This window comes from Lagopus leucura, unplaced genomic scaffold (genome assembly GCF_019238085.1).
Source record: "Lagopus leucura isolate 7727_CA_CO unplaced genomic scaffold, USGS_WTPT01 Super-Scaffold_100157, whole genome shotgun sequence".
NCBI lineage: Eukaryota > Metazoa > Chordata > Aves > Galliformes > Phasianidae > Lagopus > Lagopus leucura.
In genome coordinates, this window is record NW_024962334.1 from 35,396,602 (window position 1) to 35,421,237 (window position 24,636).

The 24,636-nt window shown below is 40.0% G+C and overlaps 1 protein-coding gene across 1 annotated transcript in view; it reads right to left on the reverse strand.

Annotated features, from left to right (window-relative positions):
* Window positions 1–652: 652 nt before the first annotated feature.
* Window positions 653–24,636, reverse strand: part of MKX (mohawk homeobox) — a 42,273-nt gene continuing 18,289 nt past the window's right edge. The window contains exons 5-6 of the mRNA XM_042888815.1: window positions 3,557–3,590; window positions 653–3,101 (exon numbers count right to left, since the gene is read on the reverse strand). Of these exons, the coding sequence (XP_042744749.1) occupies window positions 2,915–3,101; window positions 3,557–3,590 (221 nt within the window). The 3' untranslated portion in view covers window positions 653–2,914. The remainder of the gene's footprint in view (window positions 3,102–3,556; window positions 3,591–24,636) is intronic.

Here is a 24,636-nt window from a genome sequence, read left to right on the forward strand (position 1 = left end):
AGCCCACATGTGCCTTATCTGTACCTAACTCAAAACCATTCTTTGCACAGTACAGAGGCGCTATTAACTCTTCCACATCTTCTAACCCAACAGTGCAATGGTTACTTTATGCACTCTACATGTGGGCATCCAAATCCAGGTACTGTCCTTCACAGAAACCCCAAGTTAGAACTTAAATCCAAGACACCAAATAATCAGATGACTTCAGAATACTCTGTATGTTGGCCTGTGGCTTGCTCTCATTCTGCTTGATGGAGCTGCTTCACCGTGAGGCCACAAAGTGAGAACTATAGCTTAGTGACTGTAGCTGTTGTATGAGACATTCCTGTTTATCTTTGCCTGTCTCATGCTTATATCCCATTATAGAGCAATCCTGCCTGTAAAAGGAAACCAGAAATGCAAATGACTAAGGAGAGATAAATGAATATTTAATTCAAACCAGCAAGATGTTGTTTGCAGTTATTTATTTTACTAAAATGGTTACATATGTTGAAACAAAGAAGAGCTATAGTAATAATGTTTGTTTTTCCAATATCATAAATAATTATTGAGTCTTCATTAGCTGTTGGCTCAGCACTGATTGTGATTCTTGTTATTTAAAAAAAAGACACACAAATAATTCATTAGAATTTGTGTTTTCAGAAAACTCTAAAGCAGCAGTAGAAAAAAAATAAATTAAAGGAAATGGTAACAAGAAATTATGCCAAGTATTTCTTAAATTTAAATCCACTTGATGTGTATTACAGATTATTCTTTGTGCTTTGATCATTTTAAAGAAAGAACCACGAACAAGTTGTTTATAGTATGGCTTGTCTTCTCCACTTTTGCTCCAGAGAAGTCACCAAAGGTACCATTTTTACATGACAAATGTTGTTGTCATTTATGCAGACAAAAACACTGTGAATATTCCTAACAGAAAAGTTTGTCAAAATCATCGATTTATTTTCACAAAATATTTAATACCAGAATAACTTATAATAGTATGAACAAAAGTGAAGTATTAACTCTCTGCTATTAGTTATAAACTCACATTATTATGTCAAAATCCAGTAAAGTATAAAAAATTAATGTCACGGAATCTTAGACACATAATGATGCAAGTCAGTGAAACATATACTTCAACTGTTCATACAGTCATGACAACATACATTTCTTGCTTGGCACTTTAAGTCAATGCAAATCAGCAATTTAGAAAACAAAGTAAAAATATATATGTACAAAATATTCTCATATCAAATCATTTTCATTGTACACTAAATAAACCCAACAACATGTTATGTTACATCAAGAAGTTTCCTAAGAAGTCGCACCAAGGCTGATATTTGCAATGTGTCTTGACTATTTTAGTGCAACTGGAACAGCCTATACTTGCAAGTAAGTTTAATCATTAGCACAGTACTGCTTCCAGTGAAGTGGGAATTTGGCCATTAAACTCAGTGGAAGCAGGACTGAAGCCTTATCTTGTTCACTGATGGCTCATGAAAGAGGAAAGGGGTGAGGGATAAATAGGAAAAAACCTGACAGGATAACCACAGGAAGAAAAAAATCCAATTCCTAGCAACAATCAGCTCTTTTCCAGTTTTCTGTAACTGATTCAGTATAAATCGTATTTGGCTTTGCCACTGTAAATTGCTTTCATGTACATTCCATTCAAGCACTGTAAACCTCATTAGACTATTGTTATATGATTTAAGAATAACTTGTACACCCTAGAAAACCCTTAAAATAAACTGGGCTTTATGCTAGTTATTATGCTCAACAGCAGTCAAGTATAGAATGTGACATTTAATACATTTTAGTATCTATTTAAAACCCTCCGACATCAAATGATGGGATTTTTCAATGTTTCAAGTCCCATTTGTGTTACTACTGTGGGCTTTGATAGTTTATACTACAGCTTTTTCTCACTAAAATGTGAACTGTCAATCAACTGTCCTCATCTATGCAGTACCTATAAAATAAAAAACATTTAAAACACATTGAAGTAATAATTTTCACCATGGAAACAGTTTTGAGCTCCACTGTAAATAATAAATGGCACTACAGATTCAGTTTTGTACAAGAAGAGTTCCATTTTGTTTACTTATATAAAAACTTCCGTAAGTCACTAGCAAAGCTTTAGAACAATAGAAAATGGACTTTACAGCTAGTCTGGCTAGAACCTTCTCAACTAGAAATCTTGAACAAGCAACATGTCTGGGAGCATATGTGTAAGTTCAAAATAATCTGAACAATTAACTTATTTCCTAAATGTGTGTGTTCTAGAGTATTGCACTTTTCAAAGGAATGATTTTGGTTTTTTAATATACTGCATATACAGGTAAGAAACATGCATAACAATCTCATTGTCACTTTGACAAAACATACTGTACAATTTTTATAACACTGTTGATTAAAAAAGAGAAAAAATGATGTAACAATTTTATTAAGACTTGTCAATTCGGTCAAGTCTATTATGCACAATTCTCCAGGGCCTCCAGCAGTAATGTGTTTAGCCCTAGGCTGCTTAAGCCCACTTGGAATAATACACAAAGTTTAAGCATTATGGCATTGTCATTTTGAGGCATAATACTGTTGTACTATGCCCACGTTATAGCTTATTTTTTGAAAGCAAGGCACTTACTGTAATAGCAATGCAAACACCTTATGCGCACTTTGATTAACATAAAATAAGTTAATGTTTTGATAAAAACAGGTTTTTTTATAATTTACATGCCTTTCAAAGAAGCAATCAAACATTTCATTTAATACAATGAAAACGTCAGAATCTGTAGGAACACTGTTTTTCAAACTGACTGTACTGTAAAAGGGGACCTACTTTCCACATCTGCCTCATATCTGCGAATCTGATTTTGCTGAAAACCAATCCTGTGAGGAAAACGTCCGCTTGACAAGAAAAAAGGAACTCATCTCTTTAAAACTGCTGGACTAATGGCACTTTAACAGTCTTTACTTCTGATATATGTGAGGATTTCTGGATGATGCAGCTGGTAGTTCCCTGCAGTTTGTCCTTCCCTTGGGCGAGGTTTGTTAGGGCCATGGCTGCGTTGATCTCCTTCCAGTATGTTTCGTCTTTGCTGGTTCCTTTTCTGTTAACTGCGCTAGATTCAAGCAATAACAAACAGTTACATACATAGCTTACATAGCAGCCTTCCAGTAGCTGAAAGGAGCCTACAGGAAAGCTGGAGAAGGACTTTTTATAGGGGCATGTAATGACATGACAAGGGGAAATGGCTTTAAACTGGAATAAGGCAGATTTAGACTAGATATTAGGAAGAGATGGTGGAAGAGTGGTGAGACACTGGAACAGGTTGCCCAGAGGGTTTATGGATGCCCCCTCACTGGAAGCATTGGAGGCCAGGCTGGATGAGGCTTTGAGCAACCTGGTCTAGAGGGAGGTGTCCCTGCCTATAGCAGGGGGTTGGAACTGGATGATCTTAAAGGTCTCTTCCAACCCAAACCATTCCATGATTCTATGATTCTACACAGTGGCTACGCAATGTCAGGAAAGCTGTAAAAATAAGCATATGGGGAAATAGCACATTCCCTTACTCACCTTTCACACTTATTTGGTCCATTCTCCAGAGTTTCTGAAAAATAATTTAAAAAAAATTACATCTATTTTCTTTCCGCAGTTTTTAAACAAACAAATTCATGAAATTGGCACATAGAAAAATGACTCCAGACTAATTCCAAAATTGACACAAAAAAAAAACCCTTTGTTTGGACACATATGAAGGGTCAACTTCACTCAAGTGTCTCTCTGGAGAAATCCATTCTGAGCTTGAAGCAGACATAAATCAAAAAAACCCACTGTGGAGAAATTTCAGCCATGGAGAGGCTCCTGTGCCACAACTGTGTAAGAACAGGGTGTGCTGAGGCAGAGTTTGCTGAGCCTCTCCAGCACCACCCTGACAAGACCAGTGCCAAACTCTGCCCAGTGCACCCTGGAGTGGCCCTGTGTTTAAGTTTTATTGGCAATAGTGAGAATAATGCTGATCCTGGAGGTTCACCTACATTTTGCTGGGTGATGGAGTTTTTCCGTACATAAATCCCAAGGACATAAGGAATTACAAAAACTAAAAATAAAACCCAGTTTCATTTCCCTTTAGTGAATGCCTTCTTGTATGCACTAAAAATAGGACTTTCACCCATACACAGATGATGTGTGTGTTTTAAAGGCGACTCCTGCCTAGGCTGCACCTCAGTCCCAAAGGCAGGCTGAGCAGGACACAAGGAACAAGCACACGTGGCTAACAGCCTTCAGAGGTGAAATTGCATCACAGGAGTAAGCTACACTTTCCCATCAAGGGTCACATTTGTTCATTCATTAAGTCTTCGCATTGCAGAGAAGCCAGAAATATTTGCCAGGCAGAAATCTGTATGTGTTAGTCAGTGGGCTTCCTATCCTAACACAGAAACACATTATAGGGGAATGAGAAGCTGATGCCTAACCGCAATACCTATGGAGAATGAGTCAAACAAAAGTGTTTCTGCATGAGCTCTAGTGGCTACATGACCAAAATAAGTCCTAAATCTTGTAAAGTAATGAAGCAAGATTCCCAACTGGTAGTATACCCTACAGCTAGATTTCAACCAGATTATTAATTAAAAGCTGATCTTTTCTTTAAACAGAACTTCCAGGTGAATAGGTCCCAAAGCACACTGCATCCCTTGCTAGCACCATGCTTACAAGTGGCTTTACCCACCACCAAAGGGTGGCCAGTCTGCTCTTGCAGCCAACACACCCAACACCTTGGCACAGCCACATTCCCTAGTGCTTGCAGGTGAGCAGCAAAGACCACAGGCTCACCAGAAAAAATGCAGGCAGACCATCTGTAATTTCACTGGTCAGATGTTTGCCAAGCTGTTTGATTTAACAAAACTTCATGCTTTTGCAAAACAGCTTTATAAATGTCTACAAATGAATGAGTCCTGGGTTTATATATTGTCCCAAAACATATCTTAAGCATATCTTAAGTCAGTGTCTCTTGACCTCCTACATCATTGCATGGGGGGGGAGTTCAATCTAGGCAGAAAAGAGAAACCGAGGATAAAAGTACATGCATATCTGTGATTTGCTGAAATGTACTGAATGACACCAAAAGTTTCCTTCTTCATAATGTACTGGGCTACAAACCATTTTTCAGCCCTGCTTCATTTAGCGCTTGCTGTTGTTTTTTTTTTTTAAATAGAGACAGTGTTAAAGAGCTTTAGGACTGAATAGGTCAGTAGGTATAGAAATGGAAATGGCAAGTAACAGAACACTGCTGCCAGAGCAAACCTGGATATAAATACACCTCTCTCATGCATCTGTCAGTTTCTTTTGCTGTTGGAAAATATTTCCTATGAACAAAAAAATTGCTTGTACAAACTTCTGAGGAAAGTAGGTGTGAATGGTGACACACATTCCAATTCCAGCATTTATTTGAAGGAGTATTTGCAAATATTTTTTAGTGGTGTTTAGCCAGCTCTAAAAGAAAGCAACTTGCCCAAGGTATAAAAAAGCAGCAGTAAAGCTAAAAAACACAACACAGGACCAAAGAGTTGTCCATTCATTAATTTTACTGGAGATCTTTTTTTATTCCATTCAGATTTTATATTTTTAAAACAAATAATTTATGTCAGAGAAATATGAAACTGGGTTACAATAAAAACATAATTGATAATTTGCAAAGCTCTTGCTAATAGCTGCTGTAAAAGCATGTTAGTACAAAGAAGTCCGACAATCCATCATTTCAATGCACTTTTTCTTGCCAAAAATATATTTCTGCTATACCAAACCCATGACAGCATATCTTCTTTGCACTGCCACTGCATCCAAAGAGCTCACATCTGTCTGAATAGACCTTAGTGAAGGAAATTAGTATGATCACCATCTTTGGATGAGAAGAATCATTGTAAGAAAGGCAAACAACGAGTTCTGCAAGAAACGTTGGTCCCCTGTTCCTTTGCCTTCTGAGGGGAAGGAGCTTTGCCCACGCTTCCAGGTCTTCCTTGAGATCTTGAAGGTCAAGCCATAGTGACCAAACTGATAAAGAAGGCTTAGCTTAGCCTAGCAGAACTGTAGTCTGGAAATGTCTGGCTTTTACTGACAAGAGAGGGAAGGTAGAAGAAAAAATCTTACTGAATTTAAAAAAATTATGTGAATCTTGCCCATTAGCTTAGTCTTCATCTTTTGCAACCTGTCTGCTCTATTTCAGTTACTAACTTAAGCTTTTGACAAATACAACTTTGACACTTTACATACATGCAAAACTATTGCAGTCTATTTTAACTGTATAAGAAGAATGGTGAGACTAGTGAATGAACGTAACCGAAGAACAGCATTCCAGGTATATAAAGTGTTTGTTCTATTATACAGGGTTGAAAAGATGCACCATAGCTGCCTTCCCCAATCACTGTGAAAATCTTTAATCCAGAGTGCTTCCTAAACAAACTACAGTTGTGCTCAATCACGTATTGATTAAGGGAAAGCCAGATCTATTAGCTAATGATAAGAGTAATTTGTTCTGTCTCAGAAAGCAATGTGGGAAAGGATGTTGGTAGGCTCTCAGCAGATCTTGAGATCCTTAACATTAAACACTAGAAAAGTCTTATTTTTGTTAGAAGTCCTGCATTTGCTTAAATAAATTTGTTACCTGCTCTACAATTGGAAAGTTTAAAGCACTGTGAAAATGGAAATGCAATCACATATAATTGGAGTGGAGACTGTCATAAATGATCTCCCTTACTGGTGCTTCATTTTGCTCCCATTGCAAGCATCCAGAGAATCAGCTTTTGCCTGGCCAGGAATGTCTCATTCTTCTCTCACCATCCACCCAAAGAAACCAGCGATGTAGGATATTTGTTCCCTCTTGTTTATAGTAGGAAGTCACTATAAATCATTCACAAATGGAATCTTGTATACCTTTCCAGTAGTATAAGTTTTCAGTATACAGTTTACCATAGCACTCAGTGCCAAGAGTGTAGACACTGGACAATACCAGCTTTGTGATACAGTATGGCATTTTTCAGGACTCACATAATTATTAATAATACAAGTAGCATACATTTATATTTCTTTTTCACCATGAAATTTCTTCATAAATATTCACTGGCTGATCCTGACAGCTCTCTTGCAAGGTTGCTTGCAGTCCCATTTTAGCAGAGATGGAAATGAGTCTCAGAAGTCCAAAGACAACATGGCTAGGCAATGCTTTGACCATTTATGTCAAAAGCATTTCAGAGCAGACTTTTCCAGGTTTTCTCCTATAGTTAAAACATTATCTTTTGTTCTTCTGCTATCAGAAAGGCTCACCCAAAGCAAATAAAACCCAGTGTTCTTGAAAGCAATGTATCCACAAACTGAACTGTAATCCACTTTCCTTCAGAGCACTGCCACTACATTTGACTGTTGTCAAAGTGATATTCAAATAATTAACCAGAAGATACATATATATATAAATACGTACACAGTGCCCTTTTAAACACCATTTCCAGTATTAGAGAAGAAACCCAGGGTATAAATGCTGCAGCACGGGTGTACTCCAATTTAGTACATAAAAAAGCTCCCTGGCTACGTGGTGTTGCAGCACATTCAACTATTTTAGAACAATTCAGACCCTCACAGTTCTCTGCGTCCAGACTCATAACTTTCATATACTTGGATGCCATTAGGGGTGTGCTAACTAATGCTAATTTCAATTACATTTTATCCCTTTGAAATAGGAATTTTGATCTAAGAACACTGCATGTGTGTGGTAATGAAATGACTTCAGCCAAAGGCCCTGCAGGGAATAGCGAAGGAAAGACTGACTGCTTACATAGGACCAAGAAGCATCCATGTTGCTCCCACACTTGGTGTTACTTCTACACTGTTCAAGCCAAACTGCAACAACTGGCACAAACCCTGCTTTGTGTTATCAGGTAACACTGACAAAGCAAAGACGGCTGGAAAGCAAAAGGGGAAAGAATGTGTGAATGAGAGAATGAGACAGAGAGAAAAGGGCACTGAATATTGTACAGTGGAAAAAAAATGGACATGGAAATCAAGATGCTGTAAGCTGGTTCCACATGGCTGTGATATTACTTGAAGCTACTTGAACATGTTCAGATTCCTCATGAATTACACACCACCTACTCTAGCTCAAAACGGGGGGAAAAAAAAGAACTGCTGGCCCCAAATGGTGAATACTATAAAATATTTGTTGGTTCAATAAAAGGTCCTGTATAACTTATCTTCATTTTAAAGTTGGCAGTGTTATTCAGCTGTTTCTCTCTCTGCCTTTCCTGAACTTTCTTTTGTTGGTTTTGGAGACTCTTGCTTAACATGTGTTGACCAGCATTTTCAAAACAAGCAAGAGGAAGAAAAAGAGGAGGAACAGGAAATAAATGGGGCAGCTGAATGGAAAATGAAGTTTACATGTGTGAGTAAATTAGTGGTGAGATGAGGTATTTCTGTAGGTCACACACAAAACACACACACACTGTCCCTTGAGTATCTAGTATTTTCCAAACCACAATTTCAGGGCATATATGACTTTCAGATCTCTGTTTTTCCAAGAATAAAATTGGGTCAACTGGAGCTAATACTCCCCTACTCTTCTACATTGATCCAGCTCCTTTTCTCCAAAAAGATCCCAAAGTAAACCATGGATCACACAGTATCACTAGCATTCTTTCACCTCTGAGAGGGAAACTGGCTTAGTACAGATTGCTCAGCAGTGCAAAGGAGGGAAAAGTAACAAGGATTTATTACCATGACAAGGATTTATTACCATGCCCTTTTATTGGGTAAGCTCTAGGCCTAGGCTCTAGAGAAATTTCCTTTTCAGCAAAGTTTTCATTCACAACTGCTAGTGCCTTCTTCCAGGAGGAGGTTCTGGAGCAGCCTGTAATGGTCACCCCCACGATCACGACACCTCACTTTTTTGGCTTCACACACCAAATATAATGCCTGACCACATCAGTCATCATCCTTTCAGATAAGCAAGATGCACTGTGACAACAGAAGGTGATGAGGCACTGGCACAGGTTGCCCAGAGAAGCTGTGGATGTCTGATCCCTGGAAGCATTCAAGGCTGGGTTGCATGGAGCCCTTGGCAGCCTGAGCTGCTGGGTGGGAATCCTGCCCATGGCAGAGGTGCTGGATCTAGATGGTCTTTGGGGTCCCTTCCAACCCATATCTATGATTCTATGATTCTATGATTCTGTGAAGTTATGTTCACAGCGACTGTTATGTACTTTTCTATGTTCTCCAGGGGTCTTTCAGGAACACCCCTAGCCCTGGTCTGACTTCTTCTATTAAGACCCATAGGTTGGTTCTTGCCAGTGTTGGAAATCTCCCTTTGCCATCATGCCCCAGACCAAAGTGTTTCAGGGAAAGCCTTCTCTGAAATTTTCTTCTTGTGCCAGAACATCAGATCTAAGATTGAACACCAAGGGACTGGTTTGCTCAAGTTTTTTTTCCTGAGTACCTAGGAAGCTGAAGACTTTTCCTTGTGCAGTCTGGAGACTGCTGAAGAGGGAGTAGGCATCTAGTTACATTTTAATACATGTGATCTTTATGAAATGAGTGTACATGCCCACAGAGACTGGGATAGGTGTATTTTATAAACCATAAAATAGAATTAAGTTTGCAGATCTACATTAACATTTACATTAATAAGTGCACAGAAAGCACCACATAATAGAAGGCTTGGTCCAAATGGTCTTACAGTCTTGGGCTATGCACCTGCATGTAAGAATTTATTAGTTAGCAAACTGGATACAAACCTGGTGTAAATCAATTCATTGTTCAGGCTGTCATGGACAGCTCTGTATTTCCCATGGCTACTGACAGTGTGTTCTCTTTGCTGAGATTCAGGGCACTGTGTGAGATTTGTTTTTTCAGCCAGGCTTTAGTAGAGCTTATAATAGGAGTCAGTGCCTTGTGGCATTAGAAGCGAATTGTTAACGAACTAAAGGTTATATAGTATTATGTTCTTTTCAGGTTTGCTGCAAAGCTGACTGAATCAAATCTTTCCTCATTGAGTTGGCATGTAATTAATCGTGTAATGTTGTTGAATACCCTGGTGATAGTCTCCTGTGTGCATTTCATAATGGATAAACAAATATCTGACTTAGGTTTCTTTTTTTTGGTGTTATTTGGAAAGGGATTTACAGCATGTGCTATGCTGACTGGAAGGATGAAGTATTCAGCCCTCCTACTGCAAACCATTGTGGGTTAACATCAAGAAACAGGTTAGGCAGCAGAGAAGGGGGAGGGTGAAATAAAGGAAAGAGGAGAAAGGGAAGGGGGAAAAAAGAAATAAAGGAATGGCTATGGGAGATGTTAAAAAAGGAAGTAAGAAAATGGCAGATGAGAATTTGCTATGAAAAAGAAGAGAAAGGAGTATGGAGGGAGAAAATGAAACACAGTATTCTTTTTTTTTTTTAATTTTAATAGAAAAATATCCTTTTCCCACCCAGGAATTTCAGTGTTGTGCAGGCAGGCACGTTCAAGCTTTTACTCTGGATCTAAAAAGTTTAATTGGAAGCTCTTAAAGCCTAAAATAAGGCTTTAAAAGTAAAAAGCTAAAGTCAAATGCAGCCAGGGTAAGCACTATTACACTCCAGCCCGATTGTTTTTCATTAAAAATGCGGGGTGAAAGGGAGGGTTTCAAAGCCATATTTCAACCCTAGGCTGACACTACAGCAGTAAAATCTGATTTTGTTATGCTAGTTGGCTGTGGGTTTGGGAGCAGACCCTACATATGCAGTGTGAGGTTATGATATAAATGCATGCACAGAGGATATTTTCAGAAGTCTCCTGCACAATTCAGAGAAATGCGTCCCCCGTCTCCCACAGCTCTGCTTGATACGACTCCAGGAGCCAGCTCCTCTCCTGCCCCCCGGGCTGCCAAGCAGGCTCAGACACGGCATGGACTGCACAAAGGCAATTTAAATTACAAGGTGCTGTATTTTCAGGCAAGTGGAAGAACTTCTACAGGAATGCCAGAACTGATTTCCAGAATGTGTTTAGCCAGCAGTACTGAGTGAAGAAAGGTTAAGTCTGTAAGTTAGAGGAAATTCACTGTTTCTTTCACTTGCCTGTAAGACAGAAACAGATAAGTATGATCTTTTTCAGCCCAGCTACTTCCAGCCAAAGCATGGGGTATTGTGTGTCCGCAGTGGGATGCACACAACACTGATGTCCAACCAAATACTAAAACCCAGGTACCAAAGTTCCAGCTCAAACCAAGTCCACCGTGTGATCACAGCTACAGAAATTCAAGTATTTTGTAACGAGGTACATAGGCACATATATGTGTCCAACAGTCAAACAAACGGAAGGTCGGTTGTAGGCTGTGAAAGGGGTTCATAGTAACTCCAGACAAATGTTGCACAAAAGATTCTACAGATCAATGGACTGCACATGAAATTTTAAAAATATATATTTATGTCTATAAGGAAATATTCAGATACTCAGATACACATCTGTATCTGTACCTGCTTCTATACCATGTGGGAATAAAGATGAGAATTCCAGGCAGTCTGCCTTCCCACCAAGCATACTGTGAGATATAACGGTACAGCTGCACGTGGCACTTGCTGTGTTTGCCACCTCCCCAGAGATGCAGAACGGACCTGCCTGGGGCCAGAACCAGGATGGGAGGTAAGACCTTTCCCCCACAACCTCAGCATTACTGTGCAGCTGCTGCAAGACCATTGCAGGAGGGAACACAAGCAGATCGTCAGTCTTACCACCACCCAGCAAATCGTGATGACAACTGACAGCCCCTCAGCTTGTGCCACAAGGTTATGTGTGGGGCCAGAAAAGCTGTTCCAACAAGCCTTTTCATATATGTTCACATATCTTGTCAGTCTCTGGATTCTGACCCAAGCCTGGGTCTTCATCTTCAGCAGTGCTGAGCACTTGCAGGTGCAAATAGGGTGAACATGAGCTATGCTTTGAGCGCATGAAGAGACATGAATACATGAGAATCCATGATGTCTTAGGTATTCAAAAGTAAGCCAATATCAGAGTGGTGCAGTGCCACAGTTCCCATCTGTGAGATCCTACAGACGTGATGAAAACAACTTCATTCAGTTTTGTCAAGGACCAGATGGAATGTGTCAGAGTGCTGAACAGCACATCATTAATTACCTTCTCCTCAGAGAAGCTCAGCTGCATTCACTTTTGGCTTTACCAGTATAGAAGGGGCAATGAGCACCTGGTGAGGATCCAAGCTAGGATTTGATGCCCTTTCCAAACTGGGCTATCTCACGTTAGTCAGTAAAGTCTCTCTTTCCTCCTCTAGTTGGAGATATGATGGAAGCCCCTTTATTTTGCACATGGAGGAATTATAGGAACCTACACAGAAAACAGTAGTCACACACACCCTGACCTTACTTAGAATAGATAGCAGAAAGTGCACTGAGTGAACTGCAGGGGGAACAGTTTCCCATGGATTAATTTCATCTCCAATTGCACAAAAAACATTTTACTGTTTGAATACAAATTTTTAGTTAAGTTTCTAGTTCTGCTGCCTTTGCTTTTCCCTTGTGAAGCTACTGCGGCATTTGTGCTCCTGCCCACCACAACTCACACTGTTATTATTTCCATTACAGTATTTCTTCCCAAACCTAAACATTCCCAGACACCTTCTGAACAGGCCCTCAGAGATTCTAGTAAACTGGGAAGTATCTCAAGAAGGGCTGTGTTTCCAGTTCTCCTATTCATTGGGACAGTGCAGCAAAGCAGGCAAAAGGGGGAAGGTTCTTGGAGCAGAAGAATTGCGTGACCAGAATTATTCAGGAAGCTGTACCAATTTGCCAAGAGCTTTTGAAGAAGCAGAAACAGCTCCTTCTTCTCCAAGCATCATCTTGCATTTACAAATGGTTTGAGTCTTAGTGCAGTGCAATTTCAATTACTCAGCAGGAGCACTTTTCTTAGAAGAGCTGATAGACTGCCCTGGCTATCATGGAGATTGGTGCAGCACAACAAATCACCAAGACTGTGCTTGAATCCTCAAGGAACCGCAAAACTTTAGTGCTGCAGATGCTTGCTAATTGAAAGTTGTAAGAGCCATTCACAGCAGAGTCTGCATAAGACAGATGAGGCTCCTGCACTCCAAAGGAGCATGTGTGGGAGGTCCTGAAACAGTAGTAGGCCAGCATTTAACATTGCAAAGGCCTTGGATATGAACAGCTTTGTGGAGGAAGGCGGAATTGCTCTTTTGGCAAAACATGTGAAACCGTCTGTGATAACAGGCATATGAGCAAAGATGACTGAACAAATATTTGCACTGAATGCCTTGTCAGGACAGGGGAATTGCTACTGATAGGATCTTTACTTTCAACGTTACTGCTTCTGACAGTCTTACAGACTCTGCAGATGTTTATTGGCCACTAAATCATTCTTCAAGAATGTTGGCTCCATTCCCAAAACTGAAGAGTCTGAATGTGAAGGGGTTTGTTATTCAACACACACTGCTGCTTTTGGAGACAGCAATTTTTGAGAAACCAGCTCTCAGCAGCAGGGAAGCATCATCAACTGATAACGATGTAGGACTGGGTTCAGGCTTCTCAGAATTCAGGGCATGAGGCAGCCAGCATCAGTGTTTCACCTACCCCAGTGTGGCACAACACCACGTGGGGACACTGCCTGAGCTGTCAGTGCAAGGCCACGTCAATGGACCTACATTGCAGCAAGGACTGCTAGGGGAAGGCAGCACTTAGCAGCCCATGCTGACCTTGATATACTGCCTGCAGTTCTTGGTATAGCAAAAAGACTGCATGAATTCGTGGGCCTCTGTAAAACTCGCTCCATGCTGCAGAGATTGTTGCTGTTCCACTTGGCTCCTCTAGCTGTAGGATACATCGCATAGCAGCCAGGCACAGTCATACCCTCTGCTGTTGATCCCAGGAAGAGCAGTTTGCATAAATGCAGTGGCTGAGCTGTAGAGGACCATGAACCATGGGATTTCAAGCTAAGCACATTTGCTTTCAAACAGAGAGCATCTGAACCCTGGGCAGCATGCCCAGACTGTTTGTCTGAAAGAAGATGCTGATTCTCCGAGATCACTGCAAACAGCGCTCACCTGTAAAAGCTTTGCTGGCCAGTGGAAACACCAGCAGCGATAACAACCGTGACAGTGATAACACGTATCTTGTAAATAACAAGAGAAAAGAAAAATCCATGCCTTTATACAAATAAACCAATAAATTACTGAAGCATTATGTATTATCACTAGAATGGACAAATGTAGTATCTGGAAATATTAAATATATTTTTCCTAAAAAGGCAATAATTGTCTTGAGTAGTGTAGTCCATGTCATGATAGTGAATATGATCTAAGAGCATTAAAAGCCAACTGTCTTCTCTAAACCTAATTTTGTTGCCAGCTATCAGCCTCCAGCATCAAAGGCAGCGCTGCCAAAAGCATTCCCTCATAATGCGTTTTCCCCAACTCAAGTGAATATTGTTTGTTTAGAAATGTCAGGTTGCTGATGCAGAGACAGCATGCTTCAAGAATATGTAAGATAGGTGCAGAAGGCAATAGTGTCATTTTCACTGCGTGCTTGTTCTACATTAGCTCATGCAAGTTTCCCTAGAAGTCAGGAGATTTCTGTTAGGGAATCATCTGTTACAATTTGCTGTAACAGGGACTTAAAAAACGCATACACGTTTATGACAAAGCCTTATGGTATTTATGGTTAAATCAAGTGACAAGCTTTGAAAAACAGCCTTTTGGCAAAATGTGAGTAATCTGAAAGATCTGTAGATCAAAAACAACTCCGAAATTTTATCAGCATGCATGAACAGTTCTCTTACCACAAATAAAAAAAATAACTTCACAAGTGAGGCTTTGGAACTGAGGGAAAGTGGGCTTACATATATGCACAAGGACATGCAAAATGTCTGCATTCACAGAATACAATTCCTCACACGGAAATCAGTATGGATTTTTTGCTCATGTAGTTACAAATGAACTTCATCCCAAAGTAACACGTATTTATGTAGCTTGCTCATATGTCTTCCCTGATCTGCTCAACTGCTTTCAAAAGGACAGGCAGCATATGCCACAATCAAATATTTGTATAAGTAGCCTTGCAAGCTCATCTTCCTTTTAAGAGTTAAAATGCTGGATTTCCACTTCTATAAAGAAAAGCATACAACAGGAAGCCATGGCTACAGACATAAATAACATTCATATTTTTTTTAGTATCTACACTGAAAAAAATGTGAGATACTTTGATTCCTACCACACTGCACAACTCCAGGCTTTGAGCTTTTTGACAGAGGATGAGATTAGGACTCTGGGCAGACATGCAAGCCAGACAGCTACAACACAAAGATTTCAAGCTCTGTGAATTTATATGCTTCTCTAATTATCTCACAGCTATTATTAGTAGTGCTCCTGTTTCCACTTTTAGAACAATAAAAGCTTTTTCTTTCATTTTGCAAGAGTTTTTACTTCTTACTTTGACTGGAAGCCAAAGCTCTCCTGTAGAGTGACAGTCTATACACCAGAGTTTGCAAAACTGATGCAGACCTGCAAAGGGTCTGCAAAACATACACAGCAAACCACACTCATGTACATAATGCCTGTTTTCATCCCCACTCTGCAACACTGGGCAAACAGACTGTGTCCTCATAGCAAACACTGTTTAAGGGTACAGATTCACATTTCATGTGCCCATAAAATCTACCCAGTTGACTACCACCAACCATCTCAGTCATGCTGAAAGACAGTATGTTTCACATTAGTCATATCTGCTGAGCTTATTAGGTCGGCAAATTGCAAAGACACGTCAAGACTCCAGAACGGGAGCAAGCAAAAGAAAAAGTAAAAGAACTAGATAAGCTCAAGCAAAGACAGCTGTGTTTTCATGACTGAAAGTTACCTGAGCAACCACTGAATTGAGGATGCGTGACCACCAGCTCACATTCAAGTGGAGATTGAGGTCTTGGAAAAAGGTGGACATTGCAGGGAAAGTATGAACACGTATTAGGCACATAATGAATATATACATTGTAATTGCATATAGTCATGCATGCAGAAGCAAAGGTAGAGAGCTACTTTGGGTGTTAACCCTCATTCTTTCATACACTACCATAAAGGATACCTGCTGATTACAATTGCAATTCAACTGTTAAGTTACTGGATGTTTAGCTCCTTGACACAATATCATCCTCCTTTCTATCGACTTCTTTCTCTTCTTCCTCATTTCAAACTTTATGCTCTCTATTCTTTAGGTGCAATGATAGGGAAAGAAAAACCTGAAGCAAGAAGAGATTCCATTGCCAGTATTCATCGAGACAACCTGGTGGGACAAGACATGGTGTGTGGAGACAGAGGCATACTGTAGCAACACATGACATAGGAGGCTTTGCTTGGATACTGACATCAAGTTGTCACCATAAGGATTTGTCAGAAAGTTGACATTTTGATTGCTAGTCAAAAAGAGAAAAAGGCAGATTGGGAAATATGACTTGTGGATAACAGGCATAGGGACTTTGGAAAGTTTCCCCTGCATATAAAGTTGGGCATGTGCAATCTCCCCCTCAGTTATGTGTAGGTTGGCTTAGACAAAGCACTTCACATGAAGAAAAGCATCCCTATAGAAGTGTCTCAAAGCAGAGATACTGGCAGTGGATGAGAGTCATTTACTGTAATCACTGAATGTAAAGTTTGGAGAAGACTTCTTATATTTTGCTTCTTTACACAGGACTCCAAATACTGTAGCCTGTATAATCAAGGGAGCAAAATGCTTTCTGTTCAAATGGCTGGCAATGTAAAAGCAGCAAATTAGCATATTAAAATGAAGTCTTAAATTATACTACACTTTGAATACTGGTCCCTTCCCTTCCCTTCCCTTCCCTTCCCTTCCCTTCCCTTCCCTTCCCTTCCCTTCCCTTCCCTTCCCTTCCCTTCCTTTCCCTTCCCTTCCCTTCCCTTCCCTTCATTCTTTCCTTCTCTGTATCTCAGATTAAAAAAAGGAATTGTGGAAAAAGGTAGTAGGAGAATACATTTTAGAAAAACGGGCAAAAGCTATAAATGGAAATACTATCTTTCCAAGAATGATGAAAATAGTATGTAGATATGTAGGGGTATGAAGTCGGCTGCCTAAATGTTATTGTACTTGCTCAAATAATTTATAAAAGTATATGCTTTTCTGTTTGAAGGAAAAAGAAGAAAAATTTCTCTGATGATACAAAGAAGCTTCAAATGAGTTGACAGCTCCTTCTCTAACCATTGCTCTTGTTCTCACAGATTCGTGCAAGACGCATTACCTTACAAAACATGCCTCACTTCTAAGCAGCAGAAAGGACGCCCTCCTTTGGGCAGATATAGACTTTTCATTCATTTGGACAAAATAAAATAAAATAAACAGAATGAATACCCAATCAACACTCGTTAATTTGAAACACAAAGAACTCTCCCATATTGAAAGCAGATTGCTCTGTAAAAATGCTTGTTTTCAAGGTCATAACAGTGCTGGCAAAACTCAAAAAAGTTATAGTCCAACTTGCTTGTGTTCAGCTGTGTTTACTTAGCCTCAACTTGACAAAAGTCTGCCTCTGATTATACATAGCAGTCATCTGCCCACAGATAAATAGATATTACACAAACGTTTGGAGAGAATGACATTTGGCTACCATTATTTTTGGAATAATTTACCCTGCATCCTGAGCTTAAAACACCAAAATGATTCATAATGTTTTTTTGGAACCAAGTATTTGACAAATAAATTGACCTCTGTGACCCTTGTGTACTTTACATTGTGCACTTCAGTGGAAAAAACAGAACAAAAAAGGTAATTTTTGTGAAATCTTCTGTATATTTGGAAAAGGTAGATTTATTTATTCAGGCCTTCCTCTGCCCAGAGCCAGTGGTACACCTGGGCAGAGCCCAGCCCCTGCACTGCAAACAGCTGCACAAGACATCCCACTAAAGCAACCTGTGAGCAAATACACAGAGCTCAGCTACCTGCAGAGAGGGCACCTGCAGCTAAAGTCTGTGCACGTAAACCTAACAGCAGTGCCAGAGACGTAAATGTATTTTCTATTTCAAATGTACTTATTTCAGACAAAAACTGTATAGCTTTCTGCTTATTATTTGTAGGAGGAAAAATGAATACATACTACTCATGCTCCCAGACACCAAACTGAAATTCTGCCTTATCTGAGGCAGATAGATCATAGAATCATAGAATGATTTGGGTTGGAAAGGACCTTTAAGATCACCTGGTTCCAACTCCCCTGCTATAGACAGGGACACCTCCCTCTAGACCAGGTTGCTCACAGCCCCATCCAGCCTGGCCTCCAATGCTTCCAGGGAGGGGGCATCCACAACCCTTCTGGGCAACCTGTTTAAATGTCTCTCTACCATCACAATAAAGAATTTCTTCCTAGTATCTAGTCTAAATCTGCCTTCTTCCATTTTAAAGCCATTTCCTTTTGTTCTGTCACTGCATGCCCTTATTAAAAATACCTCCCCAGCTTTCCTATAGGCCCTTCAGATACTGGAAAGCTGCTATAAGGTCTCCTCAGAGCCTTCTCTTCTCCAGGCTGAAGAGTCCTAAATCTGTCAGTCTGTCCCCATAGGGGAAGTGCTCCAGCTCTCTGGTCATCTTCACGACCCTTCTCTGGACCTGCTCCAACAGCTCCACATCAGATGTTTAATGACATTTATATTTTACAGCAGACCTACAATTTCTCTGATGTGGATAAAAATTGTGTCCAGTTAGAAATGTTACTTAGCTTAGAGCACCTTGTGCTATAAATTATCCAGAAATAAGGTAAAAACTTACAAATAAATTATAGTTCCTTCTCCCATTTCTCCCCTGGTGCCTATTCCTAGTTCTCACTCTATAAACTCCTACCAGTTCCCAAACACTGACTGCCCCAATAGTGCTTCCATGTCAAATCCTGGAATTATCAAGAGCAATTCGAAGCCCATTAAGAATACTGTCACTGCTGTATATTTAAAGTGGAAGATTTTTCTTGAGAATGACAACAGATGGGAGAATAAAACCTAGACAAGACAGAGAGACAGACAGATTAGTTTCTGTAAAGTTAGCATGCTTTCGGAAATGTCTTTTCAATTAGAATACCAAAATTAAGAAAGGCTCTGATGCAATAGGAACCATATGTGTTTGACATATCCAGCTTCTCTATCTTTGACATCTAAATATTCCGTTTAAAGAAAATTAAGACATTTGTTTATGAAGAACTAGTTTATGTGTTTACAAGACTAAGCTGAATGTTTTTAGATGCAGTGATTATACACTAGTCATTTCCTCTCATTTTCCCTTGATTCAGGAAGGAATATTGCTGTGAAGATGGAACGTGTTATGCATGTGAACAGCTGAAGGTACAGAAAGCAGATTTCTGTCACGTGGAACTAACAGCTAATTCCTTCTGCAGAGGCTGTTTTTCTACAAAGACCATGTATTAGGAGCTCATCACGCTATGATGCAAAACCCCACTCCTTCAAAAGTGTGCTAATGGTCACAACCCAAAGAAGAGTTAATTCAGATGGAATCCAGGAAAATGAGGCAGCACAGAAACCTCATCAGCAGTCCAATCACATGACAAAATGTGAGGCATCTCCAAAGCCACTGCCTGCCAAAAAAAGAAAGGCTGCTGCAAGAAAAATACTTTCACAGCTTGATATCTAGGTCTTGTGACTGCTATCCAAACAAGGAGTAAAAGTGGTACTATATAATGTGGCAGGGTAAACAGAACCACCCACTCGTCATCACCAATCATGTTTTTAATTCAGATAAATTCTGTTTCTTTAAAAAATGAGGGGGAAAGAAAGAAACAAAGCCTTTTGCTCAACTTGAAAATTATACATATAATCTGATCTGGCATGACATATTTTAGGTTCATATATATCATGAACTACATAGGAATGCATGATCTGCCATGCCAGATCAGACTATTGGTGCATCCCAGGCAATATCCTTTCTCTGCTACTGACCAATGTTCATCCCAGGGGAGCACAAAAGCATTGCTCTCAACCAGATATGCAGCAGGTTAAGAATATTTTCTATCTGCTACTTACAGATGATGAACTGAAAAATTTTCCAACAGGTGATCTGAAGATTACAGAAGTAGACTTGGGAGAAGTTCAACCTTTCAGGAATGCTGGATAAGAGAAGCCTCCACATTTTGCTGACCTGTCTTACACTAGCCTGAAAACTAGCTATAGTTTTCATAATAGGTCTTGGTAGGAGTCTCCAAAGCCCAAACTGGGAATGATGAAGCCAAGGTATGAAAATGCTATATTTCTTCATCCAGCTTTGTTAGGAGTGCAGATATACCAAGAAACAGCCACACACACCACACAAACAGATGTCCTCTTGCCACCAAAATTGGGGTACTTAGCTATAAACTTAGTTCAGGTTTTCACCGAGTCATGAGCAATGGATCAATATGCCTTGTGTTTTAAGCAAGGTCATACCCTTTTCTAGATGTGCCTTTGCTCCTAGCCTGACTAACACAGAAAAAAAAAATAGCCAAGAAATAGTAATTAGATTCAAAGGTGCTTTCCAAGTAGAGTGGTAAAATATCTCTTGAATGCATATCCACCCTTATCCGTCAAACACTTTGAGAGGGAAAAATGTCAAACCTTATTTTGAATTGTGAAAAATGCTTCTATCACTTCTCTGATTTATACGAGAGCTTCTTTCAACTGCACCCGAGATTCCTAACAATATTTCCATCATATCCACTTTACTTTCTTACTTTCATCCCTTGATCTCCTTTCTTCCATCAGTCTTCCCTTTCCTCTTCCTTTTTTTGTTCTTGCTCTCAATTCTGCATTCCCCTTTCCTCACCTACTCTCCCTTCTTTACTATCTTCCAAAAGTTTCTATCCAATATTTTCCCACCTGTATTTATTTCCTGATTGTACATTTTCCTTTTTCCCTTCTCCTTCTCTCCTTTCTTCTGCCTTTCACCTCCTAGAGCTAAAATGATTCTCCAGCAATAACCTACCAGAAAAGCGAGTTACATCTTTTAAGTCCATTGTCAGTGCTAAAGGGATGGAAAGTGTCTCACAAAGAGCTAAATGACTATTCCAGCCCCTGCCTCGGACAAACAAGTGTAGCTGCCACTGACAGCTGGAGGAGTTCAACGCCTGAGTCAAGTAGTTCCCCATTTTCTACCAAGCACTGCTTCGTGTGGGAGTCCTGCTATAGCAATCTGTCCCCACACCAGGGCACGCCGAGACAGACAGAATTACTTGTGGTGGCTGCAGGGTGTTGGTGATGAGAAAAACAACTCAGATAATGTAAGGCCTTTCTTCCCTCTTGACGGGAAACGTGCATCTAACAGAAGCTAAAATTTTGCTGAAACTTAAAAGAGCAAGGAAGAAATTGATATGAATGTGGACACAGATACACACTGCTTCACACCCTGATTCTGATGGGCGTCTAAGAAAATATCAAACCATAGTAAGAAAAGTTCCTGGTCTGGCATTCACAGTGTAATTAATACTGTAGCTAATGAAAATCTTGTGAGACTCCTCTCTCTCTTGGCTTCAGGGAGAGGAATGAGGTGAAAATCACTCCTGGTTTAACGTCCCTGGAAGGGACAGAATTACACCATGCAAGCAATTGAGTCTGAGAGGATAAGACTAAGCAGCATTGATTCTCTGAACTTTTTGAGATCTGCCCATCAAAACAGTAAATGTTTGCTTTCCGAGATGAAACAAGTTAATAGAAACATGCACTGGAAATCATATTTATGGCCAAAACTCCAGAAAAAAGTACTAGGGAACACTTGTTTTTCATGGTAAATTTATCGGCCCTGTGACACAAATGCCTTGCTCCCTGCCCAGCTGCGCGGCATGGGCAAGCTCAAGCTGCCTGCACGCGGCCCAATTCAACTTTCACGCCCAGTCTTTCAAAGATTCCTCTGTTTGCTTTGTCTCACTCATTTTCACATTACTTCTGCTGGTTTGCGTGTGTTTTTGCTGCCACTCGCTTCCCACCCTCACTACTCTCCAACCGCTCGTTGGGCAGGCGCAGCAATTCCATGTAAGGAGCACGGCAAAGAGAAGCATGCCTTGATTTTTTGCACACAGTAACTCGCATGACATTTGATCATACACAGAGATTAAGTCATTCATGAATAGGGCCCAAAGGGAGGAACAGCTCCAGAAAAACAACCCTCCTCACTGGTAGTGCAGCATCCAGAACTCCGCAGTCATCACTGCCACACTTACAGTTTGTAGTCTATCTGGCAAAGCCAGGAATCCAACAGCAGGCTCTGTGGTTTAAATAAAATGTATCTACAGCAGCTTGGATCAGTGTTTAAAAATGTTCCATGTTATTTTAGTCCAAGGACAAGCTTTTAAAATTAAAAGAAAACTTTGGCTTTAATTACAAATTAAAAGTGAAAGTTGTTGAAAAAGAATGCAAATTCCGAGCAAAACAGAAACTATTTAAAATTTAAAACTCGTTCTTCTCTCCCCCACTGTATGACAAAACTCCTTGTAAATATTTAAAACAAAAGCTTGAAAGTGATTCATTGGAGGACAATATCTAGGGTGCTTCTGCCTCGCTGTCGTGGATCTTTGGCATAGCTTGATTTTTTCCTACATCTATGTTTTCAAGCTGAAATAAATGTCAGATTTTGATGTGTGTTGCAATGGCCAAAAAAGAACCACAACAATAACTTTCACCCACTTTTTCCCTAAATGTTGTTATTATATATGTGTGATGCAGCACATCACTACTCTATATGTAAATGCAAAGGGTTTATTCTCGACCAGCTATGAGCAATGCGATCCCAAAGTAGTTAGATACTACAATGGAGAAGCTGCCGCTTTTGGGATGATTTTCAGCAACAATGGCCCATCTGAAAATCATTAGTGCATAGCAGTGGATTTTCCACATGTTCATACGCTGGACAAGCAGGTTGCCCTTGAAGTATGGTTCCCTGGGGGAAGAAGGAAAACCCAGAGAAAAGTATTCTATTGTCAGATCACGGTTTTGCTAAAGCCAGACAAAAATATGGTCAAACATTCACTTGGCTGCTCTGCTGGCAAAACTATAGGGTACTGAAATGGAGACAGCTAATGAAGAAGGCAAAGAATGAAGCTCAGGAAGAAGACCTTAAAGGAGGATAGATTTTTTTTCTTTTGAAAAATCAGAAGTAAGGTTAAATAAGCAAATTTCATTACTTTCGTATTACTGACCTTTATTTTTATAAGGACAAAAATGTTTGGAAAGGGTAGCCTTTTCTCTATACAGTATCTCATCTTTTAATACAACCATGTTTGAAGTACCAACAAGAAAAGAGTGAAGGAACCTAAATAAAAACAGGGATGAATATAACTAGGTAGTATTCGATATTTAATGCCCCATTAATTGATAATTTGGCTTGAAGGAGGAAGAAAAGTTGGCAAAAAGGTATGGAATTCTTTAGCTCCTTGTTTTACTTTAGAAAAATTCCCAATGGGTTTCACTTAAACAAAGAACTTTAGTTTTCCACTGGAAAGACAAAAAGAAAATCTTGGTCTAGCATGTCCTGCCACATGCTTTAACTACACAGTAAAAGAGTACTTACTTGGATCCCAGGCACATTTCAAAAGTGTAATATTTATTAGCTGCTCTGTTGCCAAGTTCCACTATTATCATTTTATTATAACTAAGGTATATTTTTACTAACTAAATTATATTTAGGGCTTTTGTTTAAGCATTTGAAGGTATCAGAGTGTCACATACAGACGGCATACAATATATCAAAAGAATTTGTTGATTTTCTCCCTCCTCCTCTCCTTGATAAACAGTTATCCTATATATGTGATCCTGGGGCATGTGACTCTCCTAAACCCATAACCCAGCTGTAAAGACACATGCGGGTCAGTGGGCAGTGCAGTCCTAGCTCTGTGCACTGCCTGCTACACCTCGTTACAGCCCCCTCTGCTCAGTCTCACTCAGACCTGACTTTTTGCCAAGACCTCCTTTCTCATCGGCAGCAGACGTGGGGTGATGGCACACAGATTCCCCATAAACAAGGTGGGGACATGGTGAGAGTGCTGAGATGTGTACAGAGGCAGTTGGAACAATGGGATGGGAAGAGGACATGGCCATAAAGATGGGCCCACCAAGGGCTTTGGTAGGCTCATTAGAATATGGGTTTCAGTTGATCTGGGCAGGGATACGGTGTCTCCAAGCAGCTGTGATTCCCACAGAGAGATGACAGAGCTCCTCAAACCTCAGCAAGTGCAGCAGTACCATATGGCTAAATAAAGCCTTTATTTTTCCTATTTTGTGCAAGGAATGAAGGAAGAGCAGTACCCAAATATGAGCACTGACATTCTCCAAGGGTCACAGTCTTTGATCTATGAGCAAAGATCACATTGAAAGCAGCTGGAGTTCACCATAAGAAGTTTGGAGAGCTTTGGAAACACACAAATTTTATGTGTCAAACTATGCGGTATGCACTTGAAAATGAGACGAGGCCTTGGTGAAATGGCTCTTTGCTTCATCCAACATCATGCATTTCAAAAAGCTTGATTTTAGAACATGTGAGTGCCTATCCATTGATTACCAAGTCAAACTACAGGCACTGTGAATCAGACATTTGATGCAATTATTGGCTCATTTTGAAATAATGGGGCAGCGAGTCAAGGAAATTAATCTGTAA